Source organism: Sus scrofa, chromosome 15 (assembly GCF_054392235.1).
Source record: "Sus scrofa isolate SSC_HxYL_T2T_F1_AM1 chromosome 15, Sscrofa_HxYL_maternal_Yorkshire_Landrace_v2.0, whole genome shotgun sequence".
NCBI lineage: Eukaryota > Metazoa > Chordata > Mammalia > Artiodactyla > Suidae > Sus > Sus scrofa.
In genome coordinates, this window is record NC_139397.1 from 153,961,363 (window position 1) to 153,984,417 (window position 23,055).

At 68.1% G+C, this 23,055-nt stretch overlaps 1 protein-coding gene across 50 annotated transcripts in view; it reads right to left on the reverse strand.

Annotated features, from left to right (window-relative positions):
- Positions 1–23,055, reverse strand: part of KIF1A (kinesin family member 1A) — an 84,344-nt gene that overhangs the window by 39,664 nt on the left and 21,625 nt on the right. For 13 of the 50 annotated variants that reach the window (XR_014830306.1, XR_014830304.1, XR_014830295.1 and 10 more), the window contains exons 3-24: positions 17,391–17,467; positions 16,133–16,312; positions 15,443–15,508; positions 14,857–15,035; positions 14,131–14,242; positions 12,815–12,892; positions 12,578–12,643; positions 11,965–11,982; positions 11,116–11,191; positions 10,441–10,519; positions 9,769–9,911; positions 9,327–9,353; positions 8,147–8,358; positions 7,099–7,178; positions 6,782–6,857; positions 4,641–4,720; positions 4,247–4,353; positions 3,274–3,357; positions 1,560–1,740; positions 1,418–1,490; positions 1,142–1,235; positions 191–339 (exon numbers count right to left, since the gene is read on the reverse strand). Coding sequence is in view for 27 of the 50 variants with exons in the window: in XM_085000762.1 (XP_084856888.1) it covers positions 191–339; positions 1,142–1,235; positions 1,418–1,490; positions 1,560–1,740; positions 3,274–3,357; positions 4,247–4,353; positions 4,641–4,720; positions 6,782–6,857; positions 7,099–7,178; positions 8,147–8,358; positions 9,327–9,353; positions 9,769–9,911; positions 10,441–10,519; positions 11,116–11,191; positions 11,965–11,982; positions 12,578–12,643; positions 12,815–12,892; positions 14,131–14,242; positions 14,857–15,035; positions 15,443–15,508; positions 16,133–16,312; positions 17,391–17,467 (2,237 nt within the window). In the remaining 23 variants the exon portion in view is untranslated. Of the gene's footprint in view, positions 1–190; positions 340–1,141; positions 1,236–1,417; positions 1,491–1,559; positions 1,741–3,273; positions 3,358–4,246; positions 4,354–4,640; positions 4,721–6,781; positions 6,858–7,098; positions 7,179–8,146; positions 8,359–9,326; positions 9,354–9,768; positions 9,912–10,440; positions 10,520–11,115; positions 11,192–11,964; positions 11,983–12,559; positions 12,644–12,814; positions 12,893–14,130; positions 14,243–14,856; positions 15,036–15,442; positions 15,509–16,132; positions 16,313–17,390; positions 17,468–23,055 lie in introns of all 50 variants that reach the window. The other 37 variants (XR_014830313.1, XR_014830309.1, XR_014830303.1 and 34 more) reach the window with 6 other exon arrangements.

A 23,055-nucleotide genomic window follows, 5' to 3' on the forward strand; every position in this document is an offset into this window, starting at 1 on the left:
CCTGCTCACCGGCTGCCTGTGCGGCTCCCTCGGTGAGTCCGGGCCTCCCGCCAACCGCCCACCCTCCTAGGGGTCCAGGTCGGGGGTCCACCCTGCCTTCCCCAGGAGGCAGAGCATCCCGGTGCAAGTCCCAGCCGGAAGCAGGATGGGTGACACCCGCCCGCCGAGGCCGCAGGCGGCAGGAGCCCACCTTCTTCTTGAGTTCCACGCTGATGGCATTGGCCTCCTTGAGGAAGATGGCATTGCCCCACAGCAGGTCCCGCAGGGACGTGAACTGGTACCACCGCCACTTCCGGAAGGCCCACAGCGCCAGCTCACACTCCCGCTCTGTCCACTGGACTGTGGGGACACGTGCAAGCGGTCGTCACAGACTCAGGGGCTCCGTGTTTGGGGCCCCAATTTCACACTAACCGTCCAGGGAGCCCAGGAAGAAGGAAACTGCAGGAAGGCCGGCATCTGGGAGCCCACCCTCATGCCCCAAAGAGGCCGTCAGCTCCCCCAGCACGAGCACAAGTCCAGCTGGAGCTCAGCGAGGGCGGGCAGCACAGTGACCTGCTCAGCCCTGTGGCGGCAGCAGTGGGGCAGGGACGGGAGGGCAGACTGGGGTCGGCCCCGCACCCCCTCGGTAGATGAGTCTAGACAAGGGGGGGGCCAAGGTCGCATCAGCACAGAGGTGCCGACCAGCTGCCCAGAGGCGAGGAGGACGTGAGCTCCTGCCTGCGGCCATGCTCAGGCCCCCAGGAGGGCAAGGCCAGCCAGGGTGGCGCCCAAGCGAGGGCTCTAAAAGGGGGTCCCGAGGTGAGGAGCAGAGACCTTGTCCCCGAGAAGAGTGCCAGCCTCCCTCAGGCGGAACAGGACACGTGCATGGGAGCCCCCACCCTCAGCGTCCTCCTCGTGCTCCAGGCCGCCCCTGCCGGAGCCAGTTCACGTCTGCACAGGCGTGTGCGTGCAACACGGGCGCTTTCCCGCAGCAGCACCGCCTCCCAAATCCTGCCTCCCGGGGACAGGCCGGGGACCCCAAGGCAAAGGTGCCAACCAGCTGACCTCCCGGGAGTGGCCTGGGGGCCTGCCTCCTCCCTGAGACCCCTCCCCAGCCCGAGGCCTGGCCCTGCCCCCCTCCGTCCTGGACAGGATCCCTCACCTTCGTCCTCCGGCTCCTCTTCCTCCTCGTTCACTTCGGGGTAGTACCTGGAGTCCATCTGCTTCTGCAGGGCCTCCAGCTTGCTCTCGTAGTCCTGGGCACAGAAGCGAGCCTTATGGCGCCACGCAGAGACCAGCCCCTCCGAAGCCCTCCGCCCAGGGCGCCCGGATGCCGGCCACCCTAGCGATGGCCACGGCAGCTAAGCATAGGGCTAGCAAGCAGGGACCCCGGCTCCCCCGGGTCCCAGGTAGGGGCCTGGCGGCGGGCTGCCCTCACCAGCCTCTGCTGCTCCAGCAGGTACGTGGCTTCCTCCCGCTCCCGCCGGTACTGGTCCTCCAGTTCCTGCAGCCTGCAAGGGCGGGCGCAGGTGAGCGTGGGCAGGGCACGGCGGGCCCGGTGCATGGCCCGGGGGCCTCACCTCTGCTCCATCTCCTGCTTCATGTCGATGCCCTGCTTCTCCAGCAGCTCGCGCTGGGCGAAGGCCCAGTCCACGGGCTCGGAGGGCGTCTCTGCACAGGGCGTGCGCTCACGCTCTTGCCTCGCCTGCTCAGGGTGGTTGAACCGGAACACGTGGCTCTTGCCCATGATGATGCGGTTTCCTGGGGGGCAGAGAGGAGACCACCCAGAGTTGGGGGACCTCAGGCCTTGAGTGGCCTCAGGAGGGAGGGGGAGGCGAAGGGGGTGCAGGTGCTTCCTCCAACTGGGGCCCCAGCGCCCCTGCCAGGAGGGCCTCAATCACCACGAGCTGCCTCTCTAGGTCCTCTGTCAGTGTCACCCTCACCACCACTGGGTGGCCACCTGCCCCACACCCCAGGACCTGAAGGGGCCTCCTCACCCTCTTCCCAGATCCACCCCCGGCCCCGTCCCTTTCAGCAGCAGTGATGTTTGCAAAACACCGCCTGGGGCTTCGCCACTGTCCCCTCTTCTCCACAGCCTGCAGGTGCCACCCCTGGGGCACCTGTGTACTCCCTGGGCACCCGGGTCCCCGGGTAGTGCCTGCTGTCTCTGGACAGTCCTGCCTGAGGGGCCTCTGTGGATGGACCAGCTTCCTTCCAACTCTCTCCAGGAGCCGCAGCACTGCCTCAGGGCCTGCAGCCCAGGCTCAGCCCCTCTCCCCACAAGAGCCCAGGTCTGCAGGCTGGTCCTCCCTCGGCCCCTCTCCAACCCCAAGTTCAGCCTCCCCTCCCAGCTGGGGCCCTGCCCCGAGCCCACGGACACCGTGCCCCGCTCAACTGCACCATCTCAGCACCCTGGCTGACAGGGCGAGGACACGCCCGAGCCACTGGTGGCCTCCGATGCCCATGAATCCAGGATGTGTGATGTGTCTCCCACCTGACAGAGCATCTCTAGGGGCCGCAAAGGCAAGACCCTGAGCTAAAAACAAGGCCCCTGAGGGTGGCTGAGGGGCTTGCACATTAGGCTGCCAGGGGTCGCCCCCCGCCCCGGCTTCCCAGCCCCCCCACACACACCCGCAGCTGAAGAGGAAGGGACTCCCTCATTCTTAGCAAAACATCACTGCACACTGTGGTGTGCGGCTTGGCTGGACTGCAGAGCCAAGGGGTACAGTCAGGCAATGAGGAAGGCCCTGCTGGGGGGCAGTCTGGAGCCGGGGTGGCAGCTGCAATCACGCGACCTCAGGAAAGGCGACCTCCCCCCAGGACACAGCTGAAAGGCCTTCAGAGCACACCTGAGGCTTCGCTGAGAGGCTCCCGCCCCCACCAGCTCATGAGCAGCTCCGCGGACAGATGGACGGGCACACACACACCTCTAGGTGTGTTTTACAACGCAGGGGCACGAAACCCAAGCCAGGGGGCCAGTGTCCTGAGACCAGTGTAGCCCACACCCCGCCGGCTGCCTGGCCGCGGCCCCTCCTCAGTTCCATGGCACACCCACCCCACCAGGGCCTGCGGGACAGGTCCCCACCCTGGGACCCCGCCTCGGCCTGCCCGCAGCATGGACTCAGCTGCCCCACCCCCACCAGGCCGGTGGTGCTGCCCCGTTGAGAAGCGGAGGAGCGGGGCGCCACAAGGTCCGCCAGGTGCCTGCAGCCCCTCCCCACCTGCCCCACAGTCTGGGGAGCAGGAGGGGGCACCTGCGGGGGACGGGGGTGCCCCTCCGGTGCCCCGCTGTACCTGACCGCAGGACGCTGGGCTCTGTGACTTTCTTGCCATTGACGTACGTGTCTGCGCCCTCACATGGCTCCAGGGTCACCACGGCTACAGGACAGATGGGGGGACAGAGGAGGGCCGTGAGGAGTTGCCATCCTGGCCGTGCCTGTCTGAGCCCAGGAGCCTCCCACTCAGGCTGACCATCAGCAGCTGCAGGTGGGGCGGGGGCGGCCCCCCAGGCCTCGCTCCTCCCCGAGGTACGTCTGAGCCTCAGAAAAGCCGGAGGGATGTCTCAGCCACCCACAGATGAGGAAAGTGACACCGGCTGGGAGGCCCCATGCCGCTGACCGGCCCGCCCTGCTGGGTCTCCCCGGGGAACGGGCAACAGTGGCTCGTGCGTCCCCGGGAGTCCCAGAGACCCTCTGGGCTTTGTTTCCACCAAGAGGAGGGACAGCTTTGAGGACAGATTTCTGGGAGAACCAACACCCCCAACACTGCTTTAAGGCTACCACCCTGAGGTCACAGAGGAGGCTTCTGTCACTGGTTTGCCACCCAGAGGCTGGCTGGCCGCCTGCCAGGAAACCCGCCCTGTGCTCAGGAGCTGTGGACACTGGGACAGCACAGCAGGTACCTTCCCAAGAAAGGGGGGTGGTCCCACCCAAGGCCAGCAGTGGGGACGGAGGTCTGAGGGCAGGCCAGCCAGGGAAAGGGACTGACAGCCGCTCCCAGCCCACAGGAGAGCACAGCCTGAGAACAGCCCACCATGGCGCTGGGCTCAGCGGCCTCCTGCCCACAAACACCCCGACGACCGGCTGTGCCCCGGGGAGGGAGCCGAGTCCCCAGCCCAGCCTTCAAAGCACCTTTCGAATGGAGGGGGCCCCTGGGACTGACGGGGAGCAGGGAGGGGTGACGGCCCGGCCTGGGGCGGACCCAGCAGGCCGCACCCAGGCCTGACCCTCGGCATCACCGGGGCGCGGGCGGGGCGGGGGCGTGGTACCTTCACCGCCCCCTCGGGAGTCGCTCCGGAAGACGCAGTGCTCCTCTTTGATGAAATGCCCGCTCAGGACGATGTCCTGCCGCTTCTCTGCGTCCTCTCGGCCCACTCTGCGGGTGGCGGGGGATCAGCACCGGCCGGACCCAGTGCGCCCACGACACCCACCCTGGCCCGCCCGGTGCCCTGCAGGCAGGGATGCCCAGCTCTCACGTGAGTGCCTATGTGTGGGGCACAAGGACAGCCCCGAACACAGCCTGGCCCGGGGAGCCACGTGCCCAGAGTGGCCCGCAGCTTCACCGCCAACGACAAGGCTGGGCAGGTGGCCGTGTGGGCAGGTGGCCGTGTTCCTGCCGACGCCCTCTGTGGGGGGCCCGCCCTGCACCCCGGGGACCCCCACCTGGTGATCCCATCCTTGATGTAGTAGAGGAGACACTCCGACATCAGCGGGTCCTCGTTCAGGTTGACGAGATGTGGCGTCTGGGGAGACAGGAGGCCACCGTTCTTGCCGCCTGCTGACCTCTCTCCCCAGGTGCCAGACCACCACCAGCCCTAGACCCAGCCTCTCGGGGACATGGTATCCCCCCAGCCTGGCAGAGAGGACAAGAGGCTTGAAGGAAGAGGCCCCCCCCCGAGGAGACTTGGACGGGGACCCCAGAGCCTCGGGGGAAGAGCTGCCGGGTGGCACTTGGGGGACCTGGGCTGGGAGCCCAACTCTGATCACTTGAGGGCCCAGGGGGCTGCTCGGAGGCTGTGGTGGCTCCCTGGACGTGCAGGGCACAGGCTGGACCCCGTGGGTCTGGGCCTGGTCCTCTGCCCTAAAACAGGGCTGCAGGTCCCTATTCCCACTGGGGCTCTGGGAGCGGGGCGCTCCAGTGGAGTCCTGGAGCCAGAAGGGGATTTAGCATGCTGGGAAGTGGAGAGGCTCTGAAAGAAGCCCCCTGAGCCACCCGGCTTAGATGCCTGGCCCCTGCCCTGACCACAGGCAGAGCAAAGCATGACCCAAAGCCCGGGACCACTCCCTGCCTGCTGCCCCATCTAAGCACTGCTCTGGGTCCCCCCATCTCATGCCCAGGGCGTCCACTGCAGGCTCTGTTCCTGGGCCTTGGACCCCATTTTCCTGTGCTCTCACCCAAGGTCTCTGGGCCCCGGACACTTCCCGAGCTCAGGAAGGTGCCCCAAACCCGGTCCTAGGCAGAGATCCTGCCAGGAAGGGCCTGTGCTCGCGCTGCAGGGCCCAGTGGGGGCGCCAACTGGCCCATGCACTCCTCCAGGGTCACGGGAACCCTGCTGGTCTCCGGAGGGGGCATCCCCGTTGTCCCCAGGGACACTCCTGAGCCGTGTCCAGACCAGGAGCCACCAGCAAATCCCTCTGCCACCAACAAAGCCAAAGGGCTGCACAGCCAGTGTCGTGAGGGTACCCGCACCCTGCCCCAGGCTACACCCCCCCCCCAGAGACAGAGCACCTGCACGCCAGCTTCACGGGCCCACCCCAGGGGACCCTCCCCCACCCGGGGATGTGAAGCAGCTCAGGAACAATGCACTCCAAACAAAAGCCAAGGCCTACTCAGAAGGGTGTGAAGTGGGGCCCACCCCACCCAGGCCCCCTTCCCCCCAGCTCTGGGCCTCACCACACGCTGCTCGCCAGCCTGGAGCTCGCAGGCACAGAAAGGGCCCAAGGAGCCTGGCCCCATCCCCAGGGAGCAGCCACCTGGGGGGATAAGCCCCTTGCACGGTAGTCGGTGCTTCCCTCAGGGCCCCGACGGCACAGCGGGGGCTCCACGAGTCGCCACCTTCAGGGACCAGCAAACTCAGAAATCCTTGGGGGCAAAAGCAGGCTAGGCACTCCCTCGTCAACAAGGTGGCAGAGCCAGGAGAGTCCATGCTGGGGTCAGAACAGACTGCCACCGCCTCCAGGAAGGCTTCCTGGCTTGAAGCTCCGCTCCCAGGGGCTCTAAGGGTCTGGGAGTCTTTAGGGTGGGGTGGGTGGGTCTGGGTCCTAGAATCACAGAGACTTTGCCTCTAATGCTCATGCTTCACGGCATCTGACCCACAGAACAGGGAGAGGTGCTCTGCTCCATGTGCGAGCCAGGGCTGTGGACAAGCCAGGCCTGGGCGGAGGAAGGCGGGTCTCTGCTGGGACAGCCAGAACCCCCTTCAGCTGACCCCCAAGGGGTCGGCTGGCTCTCAGCTCGCGTCCAGCCAGGCCCTGCCCATGAGAGGTGCAGGCTTCCTGGGGGCTCCAAGCCCCACATGCTTTAGGACCCCCAGTCTCGCCCAGCCTCGAGGAATCCAGTCGACTCCTCGAGCAGCTAAGTGACCTCTCTGATGTCCGAAGGCCACAGGGACATCCTGCTGTGAGGAGGCGGGGTTGAGGCTCCCACACAAGGAGGGAATGGCTGTGAGTCCTGTGCCTGGAGCTGCTCCTCCTGCTCCCAGGGGGACCCCGCCAGCCTCCCAGAGGACTGACACCCCGAAGGGGGCCACAGCTCGGCCAGCCCTGGCCACATCGGAGCAGCACCGGGGAACACCGGCTCCTACCTTTTTGGGAGAGAACACCCCCAGGGTGCCACCGTCCTCCCTCATGGCCACGCCCATCTCAGCCAGCAGCGCTTCCCTGGGGACAGAGCAGGGGTCAGCACCCACGCCGTGTTTCATCTGGTCAGTGAGTTCGGGTGCCCTCTTGGAGGGACTGACCCCTGACCAGGGACCAGGTCAAGGGGGCCATTGGTGACAGACAGCAGGATCACTGGATGAGATGGGACGGGTGTGTCCCACCCTGGACACGGCCACCCCTGGGCGCAGGAGCCCAGAGCAGGGCCCCGGGGCTGCGGCGAGTCCCCAGCCCCACTGCCCACCTCTCCATCCGGATGGCTTCCGTCCGCCGCAGCTTCTCCTCCCAGGTCTCGTTGAGCTCAGCTATGATCTTCTCCGTCTCCTGGAGAGCAAGACAGAGGAGAGGGGGGTCAAGGCTGGGGGCAGGCGGTGGACAGCGGCGGACAGAGGCCCGGGGCCAGGCAGGGGGGAGAAGAGCCGCCGGGCCCGCACAGCCCCATCGTGCGCACAAAGGACGTGGGACGTTCTTGCGGAAGCGCCCAGAGCACAAGCCTGGAGAGAGAGACAAACACGCGTGGAGACACTGAGATGCTGGCTCGGAGGCACAGACCTCCCCGGCCACCGCTGGGACGTGACACCCCCACATCCGCACCTGCTTGCTGTTTCTGCCCAGCTCCGCACACCAGGTAGGGCCTCCACACCCCCGGGGGCCCCTTCACTCCAGTGCCCCCATGTTGGAGGCTGGACCCCTCACCCCAAGTGCCCCCTACATCCCAGGCAGGACCCTTCACCCCAAGCGATCCCTTCACCCCAAGTGCCCACCCCACAGCCCAGACAGGACCTTCATCCCAAGTGGCACCTCACGCCTTAAGTGGGTCCCCGCAGGACAAGCGGCCTTCGGCTCCAGGGTGACCTCACGCCCCTCCCCCACCCAGCCTGGGACCGGCCCCTGTGCCTCCACCTCAGTCCCCTCAGGACCCAAGGTCTGGGCTCGCCTCCGCCCCTCCCACCTAGCACCTAGGAAGCCGGTAACCAGAAGCCGGACACCAGCCTGGCCAGGCCGGGCCGGGGGTGGGAACACACAGGAGAGGCCCGAGGACGCCCGGCCGCCCTTCTCGGCAGATGGCGCCCCAGGTCCCGGAGAGAGAGCACCGACCTCCGACCGACCGCGCGGACCGGCGCCTGGGCAGGGCTGGGACGCAGGGCTCTGCGTCCGCCCTCATGGCTCACCAGGCCTCTGACAAGCCCCGCCGCCCGCCCTCGGAGCAACCATTCGAGAGGAGGGGTCTGGGCCTGGGCGCCCCGGCCAGCGGCCCGGCGCCCGCTGCTCCAAACCCGGCCCTGCCTCACCTTCAGCCTCTCGATGGCCTCCTCGCTGCCCGGGGCAAACAAGATGCGCTCGTGCAGGCTGGACACGGAGGCGGCACGGCTGGACAGGGCCGAGAGCGAGGACGAGGGGCTCATGCCCACCAGGGCGTTGGTCACTGTGGAGAGATTGTCAGGGGCTTGACTCAACTCCGCCCCGGCACGGTTACGGTTATTGTTCTCAAGGTCGGACGCGTCTACGGAGGAAGGGAAGGAGAGGGCGGGCAGACGGACGGGAGGAGAGAAGAGAAAGAGCAAGTCGGGAGAGAGCAAGAGGTGAGTGACGAGAAGGCGGCAAACAAGGCCCAAGCTGGGCGCCCAGACGAGCACATGCAAGGCCGCCCCCAGCAGTGGGTCGGCGCCCCCGGGGCCCCTCTGCGCCCTGCCGGCTCCCCTGCGCACACAGCAAGCCCGCGCGGCCTCTGCCCCTGAGCTGCCTGCGCCTGGAGGCGCTGCAGCGGCCTCCCTGCCCCTGCCCCCCAGCCCTGAGGCTGGTCCACACCCGGGCTGCCACGTCCGCACCACTGCCCAGGCCACCAAGCAGCCCGAGCCGCGAGGCTGGGGCTGGGCTAACTGTCTGCCTGCTGAGCGCCCCGGAGGAGCCGCACTCCTCCACCCCAAGAAGCGGCTCTGGGTCCAGAGAGTCCCCCACCCCCCGGGCTCCCTGCCCCCAAGGCCCAGGGCTGGGGACTGAGACACCCCCTGGGGTGGGAGGTGCCCGGGCCCCTCCTGGCAGAAGCGGACACACAGCAGAGCAGCGGCAAACGTAGGACAGCACGGGGCGCGGGGAGCCAGGCCCAAGGCCAGCGGGGGGCACAGGCCGGGAGGGCCTGGCAGCATTCAGAGCCCGGGCCCTGCCTCCGTGCTGAGTGGGGAGCATCCCAGGCCTCTGGGCGCTCTGGGGGTCAGAGCCTGACCTTGGCCACATCCAGACTAAGGAGGCTTCGGCGGCCTCCCCACACGGGGCCGGGGTGGGGGGTGAGAGCCAGGACCACAGCGCACAAGACCTGTGACCCCGTGTCTACCGGGGCACCGGGAGCAAGAGGGCTCTCGTCCTCCAGCCCCGAAGTGGGGTGGGTGCGCCCTCCCGGCCCGCCGTGCTGCCCTACGCCCCGCGCGGCCCAGGCGGAAGCAGGGATGCACAGAGAGCAGCGGGGATACACACATTTGGGTCCTCCGGGCACAGTGTTGGCTGAGGGGAGGGAGGCGTGGGGGAGAGACAGAAACAGAAGAACAGGTTTGTCTCCAGAGGACACGCCACCACAGGCCGCCGTCGGGCAGGTGGCAGCGGTCTTCAGCGGGACACGGGGACCACTACAACCGCAGCACCGTGGCCTGCCAACGTGGCCTGCCGGGGCCAGTGGCAAACCCAAACCATGCAGCCCGCCCAGGCCCAGGCCCAGGCCCAGGCCAGAACCCAGCCCCCCACATCAGAGGCAGCTCCGTCCCAGAACCCGGAGCAGAGCCCGGGACGCGGGCCAGCGGGGCTGGGAAGGGCAGCCAGGCCCCGCCCGGCCCGCAGCCAGCGGGTGAGGGTCCCAGGAAGGAGGCCCCCAGGACCCGCAGCCCCGCTGCCCCGCCCGAGACGGGCGGGCACAGACACTCACTGTCCGTGATGTCGCCGAGACCCTGGGCGTACAGCAGGTCCCGCAGTCGGGTGACCTCGTCCTTCAGCTCGCGGATCAGCTTGTTGTTGGGGTCCTCGTTGATGACAGCGTTACAGCGGATCTGCTTGGCCCGGTCCGCATACCTGGGCAGCACGGGGAGCTGTGGGCCCAGGGACACTAGGAGCCCCACCGTTGCCCAGCTGCAGGGCCACCTCGGCAGAACCAAGAGCCACTCCCCGCCCCGGAGTCGCTGCCCTGGAGTCCTCGGGGAAACAGAGGCCCCAGGAGAGAAGAGGCGGTGTGGTATCTTCTCCCCGGGGCGAGGCCTTCGCCCTGGACTTGCAGGCCCCGGGGGAACGGAGCAAGTCCGACCCACGTCCTGCACCCTTTGCCGAGAGGCCGGAGCACCGACCCAGGCTGCCGAGCCCCCTCCCGCACCCCGGGCCGCCCGCCGGGCCGCCCCCGTGTCTCATTAAAGCCGGTGGGGGCCGCCATGGCCCACCGGCAGGTGCAGACTGCTCGGCCCACGAGCGCAGCTCTCCCCGCCTGGCCCTGAGCCACGAGTGGCGGGAAACCGCACGGCCCTAGGAGCCCAAGTGAGACGTGCCCCAAAGAGGCTCCTGGAGGGACCCTGCGGCACCGGCTGGTGGGGGCGCCTCCCCAGGAACACACCTCAGGGTGCTCAGCGTCTCGTCGTAGTTGATGTCCGCGGGGCTCAGCGCCGCCACCATGGCTGTCCTCGAGTTCCCGCCTGTGGGAAGGCATCGGGTGGTCCCAGGGGAGGGTCAGCCCCGCGCGGCGTCCCTCCCCGTCCCCGACCCCGACCCAGGTGCGGCAGAGGGGCTGAGCCGGGACCGCCGAGCGAGCAGACAGCGGGCCCGGCCGCTGGCGCTGCCTGGGCGCCTGACTCCCTCCCCCTCCGGCGGGTGTTCGCCACACACGGGGCCCCTTCGCCGGGCAGGGCCGCCCGCCGGCGCGGAGGGAGCCGCGCAGGGTCAGGCCTTCTCCCCGGGAGCAGCCCTTTCTCTTCAACGCAGGTTTCCCTTTTTGCTCATTTGAGGGTTTCTCGGGATCCCGTCCGGGGTCGCCCGGACCCGCCCGGGAAACGCCGTCCCCTGGGCCGGCCCTGCTGGGGCCCTGGGGGGAGGCCTCCCTCCGGGCCGCGGCTCAGCGGGAGGGCCGTGCCTTCCTGCGACATTCGTGTCCTCCCTCGGGCCCAGCTGCCCCGGGGGGCCCCCCAGCGCAGGCCTGGCCGCTCCCGGGGGGCGGGCTCGGCAGCCCCGAGCGCCGCGTCGCGTGGGGCGTTTCAGGCTCCTCCGCGCGGCCGGCGGCGGCCTCAAGCCTCACCCAGGTTTTCCCGCAGCAGCCAGGTCAGCACCGAGTCCCGGTAGGGGATGAAGTCCGTCTTCTTCTTCTTCTTGTTCTGCAGGAGAGGCGCGCGCCGCGTCAGGCCAGGCCAGGCCAGCGCAGCCCCCGCGGCCCCCGCGCCGCGGCCTGGCAGCCGGCGGCTTCTCCGCTGCCTCCTCCCCGTCGTCCCCCGCGCGCCACCCGCCGCCGGGGCTCCACTCCGGGCCCTGCAGCCCCTTGGCGTCCCCGCGCGCGGCCGCCCGGCGCCGGCGCCCTTCAGGACCGTCCCGAGCTGCTAAGAGCGGCGCCGCCCCAGAGCGCGGGGACAGGGGCGCCCTCTCTCGCGGAAGCTCTGCGGGGCGCCGCCCTCCTGCTGCGGCTCCGACAAGGACCCCGCCCGCCCGCCCGCCGCGCTGCCCTCGTTCCCCTCGCACGCGCCTCGCACGCGCCTCGCACGCGCCTCGCACGCGCCTCGCACGCGCCTCGCCGGCCAGTCCTCCGGTTCCCAGCGTCGCCCGCGCTCCCTCCTCCCTGGGCGGCGCTGGCCGCGCTCGCCTCCCCCACACCAGCCCGCCCGTCCGGCAGCTCCCGCGGCGCCCCGCAGTTCCCGGCCCTCCGTCTCCTCACGAGCCCCGGAGTCCCCGCTACAGGCCCTCGCCCGGCCCGTGCCCTCGCCCCACGCGGCGCCCCACGCGCTCTCACACCCCCTCGGCAGCTCCGCGCCCGGTCTCCATGCCCGCCCGGCTCCCCCCCAGCGCTAACTCTCCTTTCCCGCGCCCCCCAGGTGCCCCGCGCCGGCCCAGGTCGCGCCCCCCGCCCCCAGAAGCCAGAGGCCAGGAGGGCGCTCACCTTGTTGGGCCCCGAGTCCTGCGAAAGCAAAGGCAGAGGCTGAGTCGCGCGCGGGGAGGGCGCGAGGGGGCGGGAGAGGCCGGGCAAGCCTACCCGCCGCCCCGCCCCGCCCACTGCCCCGCCCACCCGAGCCTCGCCCACCCGAGCCTCGCCCACCCGAGCCTCGCCCACCCTCACACCTGCCCCCCCCGCCCACGCACCTCCTCGCCCCGCCCAGTGCCACGCCCACACCGGGCTTCGCCCCGCCCCCGCTGCTCTGCTCCTCCCTTCCCTCCCTCCCCCTGCTCTGCCCTCAGCCTCGTGGGGCAGCAGGACCGTGTGTCCAGGGAAGGGCCCACGCCCGCCGCCCAGCAGGCCTGGCCCCTCACCCTGAAGGCCGCGGCCCCTTCCCAGGGACGACCAAGGCCACAGGGCCCACATTCCTGCCCTCCCGGGGAGGGGGGCGACCACCCACAACCCCAGCGACCCTCAGGGCCCTGAGCTCCAGGGAGAGACAGGGTCACTGCTCCATCTCCAGCCCGGGGACACCCCTACCTCTGGGCTTTTCGTGAACTGCTCCCCCCTACCCCGGGGGGCAGGATGGGAGGCCCCCCACCGCCCCCGAGCCACTCACCATCTCGGCCAGAGCAGAGATGACCTTGCCCAGGGTGGTGAGGGACTTGTTGATGTTGGCTCCCTCCTGCGGCACATGCGGGGGGGGGGGGGGGGGGGGAATGTCAGGGAGGCGCGGGCCCCGGGAGCGCCAGCACCCCGAACCCTCCAGGCACCCCGACCAATGGGGTTCCGGACACCAACTCCACCCCCCCCACGCCCCGCCCTGGAGCAGAGCAGCCACCAAGGGCTGCCATACCTTGAGGCGTGTGCCCTTGGCCCCCGTGGAATCGGCCCGCTCGCTCCCGGCCAGGTCCACCAGGCTGATTTTGCTCACCTGAGAGGGCAAATGTGTCACAGGCAGGAGATGTGCTATGCCTTCCCTGGGTGGGCGTCCCTGACCTGCAGGTCTCAGCTTCCTCTGCTTTCTGCTCAGCAGGAGGACAAGGCCACCTGCCCCCCCAGCACCTGGCACTGCCATACTGTTGCCTGCATGCTTGGCACTCTTCACAGGTGTGAGTCCTGGCCCTGCCACCCATTCCATAGACAGGGCACATCGTGTGTGGTGGGATTTGAACCTGGCTTCGGGGAGCCCCCAGCCACAGCTCAGCTGCCTTGAGAGGGCACAGAGCTACCTGGAGCCACTTGGGCACCAGACAGGATCCCACTTACACTCCCATGCCGGGGCCAGCAGCCACATGCACCCTGGGAGGCCCAGCCCCCGCTCCTAAGCCTCAGCTGCTGCAGACAGGACTTGGCAGGTGGGGCCCCTTGGTGCCCGGAACCCGAGGGGTGGGAACAGCAGGCAGCCAGCAGCCAGATAGCTGGTTCCAGCTCCACGCTCCTGCCCTCCCGGGCCTCTGGGAGGACAGCTCCAGGCTGAAGTGGCCCCCAAATCATCTGGGACTGAGTGGCCCTAAGTTCCCCTAGTCCCTCTAGGGACCCCAGGGCGCTGCTGAGAGAGCCCTGCCCACAGAAGGCAGCTGAAGTGCCCCGGGAGCAGGCCTGGACGGCGGGGAGGGGGGCAGTCAGAGCCATGGAGGGCACCCGCCCTGCTGGCCCCTCTGGGGCCCACGGTCAGTCTGGATGAAGGCCCAGGAGAAGGTCCCTGCCCCGGCCCACTGACAAGGCCAGGGCATGTGGGCACAGCATCTCCCTTGTGCTGCCAGATGCCCCCGGGGGGCCCTGCCCCAGCCTGCACCAGTCCCCAGGGGCCTGCTGTGCCCCGGGCGCTCATGCTTTCCGAGACCCCCCGCCTTCCCCACTGCCCTCCACCCCCCTCCACAGGCCTGGGCACCCCCTTCCTTGCCGCCGTGGTCTCCAACAGAACCGCCCGGCAGGAGGCAGGCCCGGGGGCCACAGCGCCTGCACCCAGTCCCTTCTGCACCCAGTCCCTTCCACACCCAGGTGGCGCCAAACACCAAGGCGAGGTGGCCAACCTCTTGCCAAGGCCCCAGCTGGGCAGGGGACCGTCGGCGCCCTGGGAGGCCAGCCCCGGGCTCGGCCTCCGCGTCCGGCCTGAGCGGCCTGACCCAGCCGCACCCCGCGGCCGCCGCCCGCCGAGGCCATGCTCACCTTCTCCGTGGTGACGCTCGTCTCCGCGTCGTGGCGCTTCTGTGTGAAGATGATGTTGAAGACGGCGTGGGAGCGGCTGCTCGTCTCGTTCATGTTCGTGGCCGCCACCGTCCTGGGGAGACAGAAGCCACATGAGGTGACCTGCGGTCCTGTGGTCAGGCATGAGGGTCACTGGTACCACCAGCCCACCTGACCTGGTCACCAGGAGTCAGGCCCCTGGGGCTCCCAGGGCTGCCCTGCCCGGCCTGTGAGAGCGAGGCGCTGGGTGGCAGATGGGGCATGGCGACCAGGGCAGACCCTCCTGGGCAGAGAGGCCCAGGACAGCAAGGCCACGAAGACCAACTGCTTCCAGCTGGCACCACCTGCAGCCGACCCTGCCCCCAGCCCCGTGCCCTGTCCAGGGGGCCATTGGCCCTCCGAGCAGGCAAGGCTGGTCCTTCCAGTCTGGCCCCACCCAGAGCCACCACCACCGCTCCAGGGCACACAGCCCGACCCCTGGGAGGGGCAGACCCTGTGTGGCAAACTGTCCCCTATCCCCTCAAGGGCTGGCGTGTGTCCTGAACAGCCTTAGGCCCATAAGGCCCACACGTCCAAGGGGGCCCCCGGACAGACCCCATGGGGAGACCAACAGGCGCCCCAAGGACAGGGGTCCGTTGGAGGCGCTCACGGTTGCATGTGCGGTGGGGGAAGGAGGGCACGGAGGGTGGGCGTGCCGCCCGCACACACCGGGCCTTGTTCCCTGAGTCCATGAGGTCCTGGATGTCATTGTAGGAGGTGACAGCCAGCTTGGAGAGGTCCTCCACGTAGGGCCCCAGCAGGGGGTGCTCCCTCACACGCAGGTTGCCCTTATTCTTGGGGTTCAGGAGGTCACGGACCCGCTCGCAGTAAATCTCCATGTAGCTGACCTGTGGGCAGAGATGACATCAGGGCCCCCGAGGCGGGGGGTGCAGGGGGCACACAATGGGCCCCAAGCTACCTGGCAGGGCCATGGCCCCATGTGAACGGGCTGTCAGCCTGGTTCTGGCCCACCCACGGCCGTGCTGGGGGACTCGCCCAGAGCAGTCACACTGGGGCCACCCTGGCCGAGGCACAGCCCGGGCCACACAGCTGAGAGGCTCTGTCCCTGCGCCCAGCTCAGAGCAGCTGCTCACCACACTGCGGAGAGGACGCTGTGCCCACTCCAGTGCCCGCCGTGGGACTGGTGTGTCTGCCACGTGCGTGACTGAGGGGCAAGCTAAAGGCCCAGAGCGGTGGCGAGGACGGGCTGGGTTAGCAAAGCCCCGCTCGAGGGCCGGACGGCGGGGGCTCCTACCTCCACGGAGTAGGACATGTTATCGTTGGTGGTGTCGTTAATGCGGGAGAACAGGTCCTCGCAGAGCTGCAGGGACAGAGGACACGCAGTCAGACCCGAGGGCCGGCTGTTCCCGGAGCCCCCCCCGCCCCCCGGCCAGACTCGGTCTCCCAGGCCCCCCGCACCCGCCCGTCCACCTGGAGAAGGCCTGCAGCCAAGAGCCGCTGTCTTCTGCTTCACTCCCGGGTCTCCCCACCCACCAAGGATGGTCTCCCACGGCCCACGTGCTCCTCGTGCCCTCCTTGTCTGCAGGGACTGGGGTCCACCACGCTCCAGCCCACTGGTGCTCTCCCCGTCCTGACCAGGGCAGGACTGACCAGCTCAGATTCGGAGACCCTGCCCGGACCACCAGCCCTTCCAACCCTCCCAGGGAAGGGGTGTCCCCAGCAGGGACCGTCCCCGCCTCTCTGTCTCACGGATGTGACTGCGGTTGGCCCTGCCCCAGGCCAGGGCCCTCCCACAGCTCCCCATTCCCAGATGGGGGTCCCAGCCTCTTCGGCTGCGCTGGCCTGCCTGCCCCTCCCGCCCTGCCCCCTGACCTCCTCTGGTTTATATTCCTTCCTGGCTCCCTCCTCTCCTGGGGTCTCGGTCGTGCCACCCTGCCCGTCCTGCCCCTGCCGGGGCCCACACCACCCGCCTGGCCCCGCGTGCCTGCGGGATGATGCCCTGCTGGTCCTTCTCCTGCTTGCCCATCATGGTGTAGGACTTGCCGGCCCCGGTCTGCCCGTAGGCGAAGATGCAGACGTTGTAGCCCTCGAAGGCATGCTGCAGCATCTCCTCGCCGATGTCCCGGTACACCTGCTTCTGGGAGGCGTAGTTGATGTCTTCCGGCTGCAGGACAAGGGGGGGCAGCTGCAGGAGCCTGGGCGGGCCGAGGCCTCAGCCCAGCGTGCTCCCCGAGCGCCCACATCACGCCCAGGGCCTCTGGGCACGAAGGCCAGCACCGTGGGGAGGGACACCTGCCCTGCCCAGCCACTCCCAGGTGACCAGAGGAGAGGAACCAGTCCTGCGGGGGGGTGGGGGCCAGCTTCTGGACAGAAGGGCGGGAGGAGCTGGCCAGGCTAGGGCGGGACAGGGCGGAAGGGCATTTCAGCAGAGGAAACAGTGTTTGCACAGGCTCAGGGGCGGGGCCACAGGACATGGTGCTTAAAACCAAAGCTCCGTGTGGCCACTGTGGGAGTGACCAGGTGGGGCTAGAGAGACAGGAAGGCCCAGGGGCCCAGGGAGCCCGTGGCTGCACTCTGGCGCCTGGACACTGTCCTGAAGGCCGCCAGTTACGGGAGGCAGGCCTGGGGGCACCTTGACAAGGGGAGGAGGGGGGCTGGATAGGGATGGTGCAATGGGGAGCCCTGGGGCTAGCCTGGGACCAGGCGCTTAGAGGTGTGACCCAAGGTGGGTGCCGGCCCGGGGGCAGGGGCCAGGATGGCTTCTAGGAGTCAGGAGACTGGGGGCTGGGCAGGACTGTGTGGACTGGGTAGGGGAGGCGGGAGGTACAAAGTCCAGGGGTCTCCAGGCTCCAGGGGGGGAGGCGGGCGCCCCGGGGCTGGGGCTGGGGCTGGGGCTGAGTTTGGGCTGAGCGTGGGATGTCTGGGGAGGTGGAGAGGCTTGCGGGCAAATGGACACACAGTTCAGACCCTGGGAAGCTGCCCACAGTGCGCTGACTGCCCCGTGGTCCTTGCTGCAGCTGGGAACAGTGCGTGTCACCACCCAGGGTGACCTTCCACACCCAAGACAACTTAGCAAAGCCAGCTCCTCCTCGAAAGCTTCCCACCCAGGTGTGCTCCCACCTCCCACATGGGCCTGCAGGGGGTAGGGTGGTCCCTCACCCCATGGGCTCAGAGAAGTCGAGGCACTGGCCGGGGGCTACACAGCACGCAGCCCGCCCCTGCACCCGCAGCGCTGGGCTTACCGAGGTGTGTGACCAGTAGGAATAGTCGAAGCTGAAGCTTTTGGGCGTCTCCTTGGGCTGTTTGGGGTTAACGATGGCTGCGGGGAGGGGACAGGCACGGGGTCAGTGCTGCGCTCCAGGGAGGCTGACTCCGGCTCACCTGCCGGACCCCGAGGTGGAGAGGTGGGGTCCCCAGAGGCCTCTGGCCTCAGAAAAGTCAGCCCCCTGCTCAGTGGGGCCAAGGGCCCCATTTCCAGGCAGATGAGCCCTCTCTGCCCCTCTCCTCTGTCTGCACCCCCACCTCCAACAAGGACAGTCAGAGCTGTTCCTTTGTGCAAATACTGGGTCAGACCACAGCACGGCTGCCCCCCACCTCGGGTCCACACCCTGCCGGCCTCCCCCCAGCCCAGGTCTGTCTGCGTCTGCTCCGCGCACATGCGCCCCGGGGAGCAGGAAAAGCTGGGCATCCCGTCGCAGAGCTGTGTCCCTGCTCGTGTGGCCTGTGCCCTCATCTGTGTCCAGGATGGGCTGGCTGTCCCTCCGCGGTGACACCACCACACGCTCCTCCTCTTGCCCCAGCACCTGGGGGTCCTGTCTGGGTTTGCTCTCAGGGGCTCTGTGGGACTGTCCCCTGCACAGGTCCCTCCTGCACCTCCTTCACCAGCTGCACCTGGGCTGGCGGGCAGCCTGGAAATAAGCCCCTGACTCATGATGCTGCCAGCGCACACCACTGGCACCTGCCGAGTGTCCCAGGAGCCCCCCAGCCCGAGGCTGAAGCACCCCGGGGTTTCCCAGGCCCCAGGCCCTCAGCAGGCAGCGGGTCCTCCATGGCAAGCCCAAAGGGACTGTGGCCCCTGCTATCAGGCTGCCCTGTCGGACACTGTTTGAACCCCCAGTGTCCTTGCTAATAGAAGACCCCGAGCACCCCCATGGGGCCACCTGGGGCAGACGCCTCCCTGGGTTTTCACGTCCACCAGGAACCCGGGCCAGTCCCCGTGGGAGGGGGTTCCATGCCGCTCCCCGACACATCATCCCATTTGAGGGGGGCATCCCTCACGCCCCCCACCCCCATACGTAGAGAGGAACACGTGTCCACGGTGGGCGGAGGGCCTGCTTCCCTGGGCTCAGCATAACCTCCAGCGCACCACACCCCTGCCCCCGCAGTGGGTGTCGGGGCCACCCGTCCTCCTCGCCAAGGGAACAGAGGGGCACCGTGTTGCGGGCTGAGTTCTACCCCCACATCCACGTGTTGGGTCCCGACTCCCAGGACATCAGACTGTGACCTAATTTAGAAACGGTCCTTGCGGCTGTAACTGGTAAGGATGAGGTCCCTGGAGTGGGAAGGGGCCCCAGCCCCCTGCGACCCGCCTCCTTATAAAAGGGGGAAGTGGACACAGACACACGGAGGGAGGAGGCCGTGTGAAGACAGAGGCAGACGCTGGGATGGCGAGCCCACGGGCCAAGGAAGGCCACGCGTTTCCAGGAAACCATGCGAGGCTGCAGCGAGGCAGGGAACGGGCGCTCAGAAGGGGTCAGCCCTGTGACGCCCTAATCTGAGACGTCAGCCTCCAGAACGGTGGTCCACGCCACTCAGTCTCCGGGCTGTCACGCACAGAGCCCTGAGAGGCCGAGACCCACCCCCCCCACCCCGGGCCTCGCCCCACCCTGCAGCCACGCGGGCCCAGCGGCTTGGCGGGCAGACCCTCGCTGCTTGCGTTGGCCGAAGGGCCCACTCACAGCACGGCTGTCAGCAGAAGCCCGGTCCCCGGGCTGACCCAGCTCTGGGCCCCTGGCCCCGCGTGGGGACCTCTGGGGGATGAGCCGGCCCCCTTGAGAAGCTGGCAGGAGAGGCAGGTGACTGACCATCACAGCCCTTTCTTTGGAGCCCAGAGGGGGTCACGTCCATGCTGCCTCCAGGAGCGAGGCTGAGAGGAGACCTGGCTGCCCCGGTTTCAACATCCGAGGCCCTGGGGCCGCGGCCACCGGAACCTGAGTGCAGATAATGCCGGCGCCATGGAAACACCAATCACAGCACCTCCTGAGCACATGCCGCAGGGCCCAGCCTCTGACGGTGCCCCCCTCTGTCCACCGGGTCTCCCCACCTCCCTGCACCGCGGGCCAGGGCCCCAGGCAGGCCAGGCACCCGCCCCGTCCACTTGCTCCCCTCTGTCGGCCGCAACACCAGCCCAGCCCAGGCGCTGACCTTGCCCCGACCGCGTCCCTGTGCTGGGAGTTTGCTGGATACGCTGCGTGGACCCTGAGCTCCCAGAGTGGGAGCCCCCCCAGGGACCAGACACAGGTGTGCTCAAAAAACACGGAGCGGGCAGGGATGCCGATCCCGAGGGTCAGTGAGCAGGGACTGGGCCCAAAGGGGAGCCCACCATGGGCACCACCGGGCAGAGCTGCCCTGGCCCCAGGACCTGCTGTTACTCTTGAGGGGGGTCCCGTGGAGTGGCGGGGACCCTCGTTCCTGGTCCTGACCCCGGGGGTCCTGTGGCATCTCCGTCATTACAGATGGGCTCTCAGCTCCAGAGGGGATGGCCCTCGCCAGGGCCCACCCCAGGGACCAAGCCCTCCCCAGGGCGACCTGCCCGGGCCAGGGCTGCAGGGCACCCCCCAGCACTGAGGAGATGGGGGGGCTTCCTGTGCAGCTCTCGGGGCTCTTCCTCCTGTGGGTTTGAGGACCCTGGGCTCGTTGAATGGGTGGCTCCATGCCTCCTGCCCCTGCTGCAGGCGGGCTGCCCAAGCTCTGCAGAAGCACAGAGGGGACAAAGCAGAGCCGTAAGGGTGCCAGCTCGAAGGGGGCGGCAGCAGCAGAGTCGGAGCCCAACAAAGGAGACCATTTTCTCGGAGTCTGAAGGCCCCACAGGCCTTGTGCCCAGCTGGCTCCTTCCAGGAGCCCGTGGTTCAACGCTGAGGAATTCCGTGGGTCTGTTGTAAAACCCACGGCAGCTTGAACATGGCCGTGGGGAGAGAATTTACACCACGGAAATCTGCAGAGACGTGCACGCGTGCGTGCGCGCGTGCATGCATGCGTGCGTGTGTGTGTGCGTGTGTGTGTGTGGAGAGGGAGCGGGCGCCAGGGGCTGGTTCACAGCAGGCCACCACCCAACACCTGCAGGACTCAGGACGCAGCTGCACTGAGGCCAAGTGGAGGAGACAGAACCTCAGCGTTGTCGGGGTTTCAGGGACGCTCACCAGGGGGCCCTTGCCAGTCCTCACTCGGTCAGCAAGCCCCTCGTGCCTGCAGCAAGGCCTCCGGACTGACCACTGCCTGCTTCACTGTGCGCTGTGGCTCTTGCCACTGGCCCGTCTAGTTCCATCTCCGAGTCCCCACTGGAAGGTCCCCCAGGGACCTCACCGGGCCCAGGGCCAGGAGTGGAGCCTGGTTCAGGCTGGAGCCCAGTGGCGTTCACCACACTGTGTGTGAACAAACCCCCACCCTCTCCTCCCGTGTGCTGACACGACCCCACAGTCCTTGTCCCTAGGGGCTGGGGGCAGCACACGAGACCACATGACCCCCGCAGGTGGAGAGTCTGTTGCGACTCTCACAAGTGGGCCCCGGCAGGGGCAGCTCCAGGCCTGCCAGCTGTCTCTGGACGGTGCTGGCAGGGAGGGCCGAGGACATGCCGACCTGGGCCCAGCCAGTGACAGCAGGCCCCTGGCACCCTTGGCCAAAGCTGCTGACCAGGGCCACCGGCCCCCAGGGCTCCTCCTTTGAGAGCAGGCCTTGTCTTAAGCGATTCCTCGAACAGAAGCAGCGTGACCGCCTCCTGGCCACACCCAAGCTCCTCTCTGTGCTCCCCCATGCCCAGGCTCACTCTACTCAGAAACTGGAACATTCTAGAATCCTGATGTGCAAATGGGGCCGACTTTGATGAGTCTGGTTTGAGGCTGCACAGGGGTTGCTGGTCGACAAGGGCCTCTGTGGGGAAGACGGCAATGAGCCGCCAGCAGAGTCTGTGTGGCCAGAGGGGACGGTCGGGAAGGTCCTGGCAGCCTTCCGGAACAGTGCGCCAGCCCCTGACGGCACGCACCGGGCCTGGCTTGCCGGGATCCAGGAGGGAGGCTGGAGGTGGGAAGGCCAGGCTGGGCGTGGGCCCTCGCGGTCTGGCCCCGAAGACGTCAACACTGAGGTTTGGCTGAGTCCCTCCCTCCACAGGCACTGCCCTGGGGTGAACCCCAAACTCACATCCACCCAGAAGCTCAGAACGTGGCCCTTTTTGCACATGGGGTCCCTGCTGCGGGGACGGAGCGCAGGTACCTACGATCTTACAATCTGCTCGGCTGCAGGGTTCCCAGAGGCGCCAGGTGTGTTTCAGATGAGGATGCTGCCGTGCGGGGCTGGCCACAGACTCAGGAATCAAAGTGACTCATTTCTGGGTCAGGGTGGGGATGCAGGTGGCATATTCGGAGAAGCGGGGTCTCCTGGTGTGCACCTCGTTTCGGGACTCAAGGAGCGCGTCACCATCCCCGTGGGTGGCGCTGGCCAGCTCAGCTCCCGCCTCGACAGAACGGCCGTCAGCTGCTGTCCAGACCCGGCTCTTTAGGCCCCTCATCCCCCTCACCGCCGCCACCCCCGCCCCAGGATCTCCAGGAATAAAGCCCATTCCGCCCTCTGACCCCACTCCTGTGCTGATGGCTGCCTCTGCCTCTCTCTTTCTTTCTTTCTTTTTTTGTCTTTTGTCTTTTTTAGAGCCACACACACGGCATATGGAGGTTCCCAGGCTAGAGGTCTAATCGGAGCTGTAGCCACTGGCCTACACCACAGCCACAGCCACATCAGACCCGAGCCAAGTCTGCAACCCACACCACAGTTCACAGCCACGCGGGATCCTTAACCCACTGAGCAAGGCCAGGGACTGAACCCGCAACCTCATGGTTCCTAGTCAGATTCGTTTCTGCCGCGCCACGACGGGGACTCCTGCCTCTCTTTTTCTGTGTCTGTCTCTGTGTCTGTCTCTTTGTTTCTCTGTCTCTGCGTCTGTCTCTCTGTCTGTCTCTGCCTCTCTTGGTCTCCATCTCTCTGTCTCTGTCTCTCTGTCTCTATGTCCTTCTATATCTGTCTCTCACGTCTCTGTCTCTCTTTGTGTTTCTCTCCTTGTCTCTGTCTCTCTGTCTGTCTGTCTCTCTCGCTCCGGCTCTCAGGCCAGGGCTGGCTCAGAGGTCCCCCGAGTGTCGCCCACCATGCCCCCAGCTGTTCACTCCCGTGGCACCGGCCCCTCCCTGTCCTGGGCTGCCTCCAAGCTCCAGGGAGACACAGGGTCTGCCTGGGATCCTTTGATCTTGCTGCTGACTCTGCAGGTCCCTATGGGGCTTGGCCGCCGGTGAGCCCCTCAGGCCAAGGCCCCAGACACGTCTGAAGCGGCGCCTGCACTGCCAGGGCCTGGCCCAGAGCGCACGGCCCTCCCTGATATCCTGGGTCGCCCGCGTGTCACTCCTGGTGGGGACGCTTCCTGCCGCCCTAAGATCACTGTTCCCACCAGGGGGGTCCCAGCCCCTGGCCGCCCAGCTTAAGGCCTGAGTCGGGCCACCTGAGCACTTCAGCCTCGAGGGGGCCGAGCTGGAGGGGCAAGCAAGCGAGGCCCTGCACAGGCCTCCGCCCCTGCTTCCTGGGGAGGGCACCCTGTATGTCAGAGGGTCCCAGCCGGCTGAGTCCCCAGCGGCGGTGGTGGCTGCCCGCTCA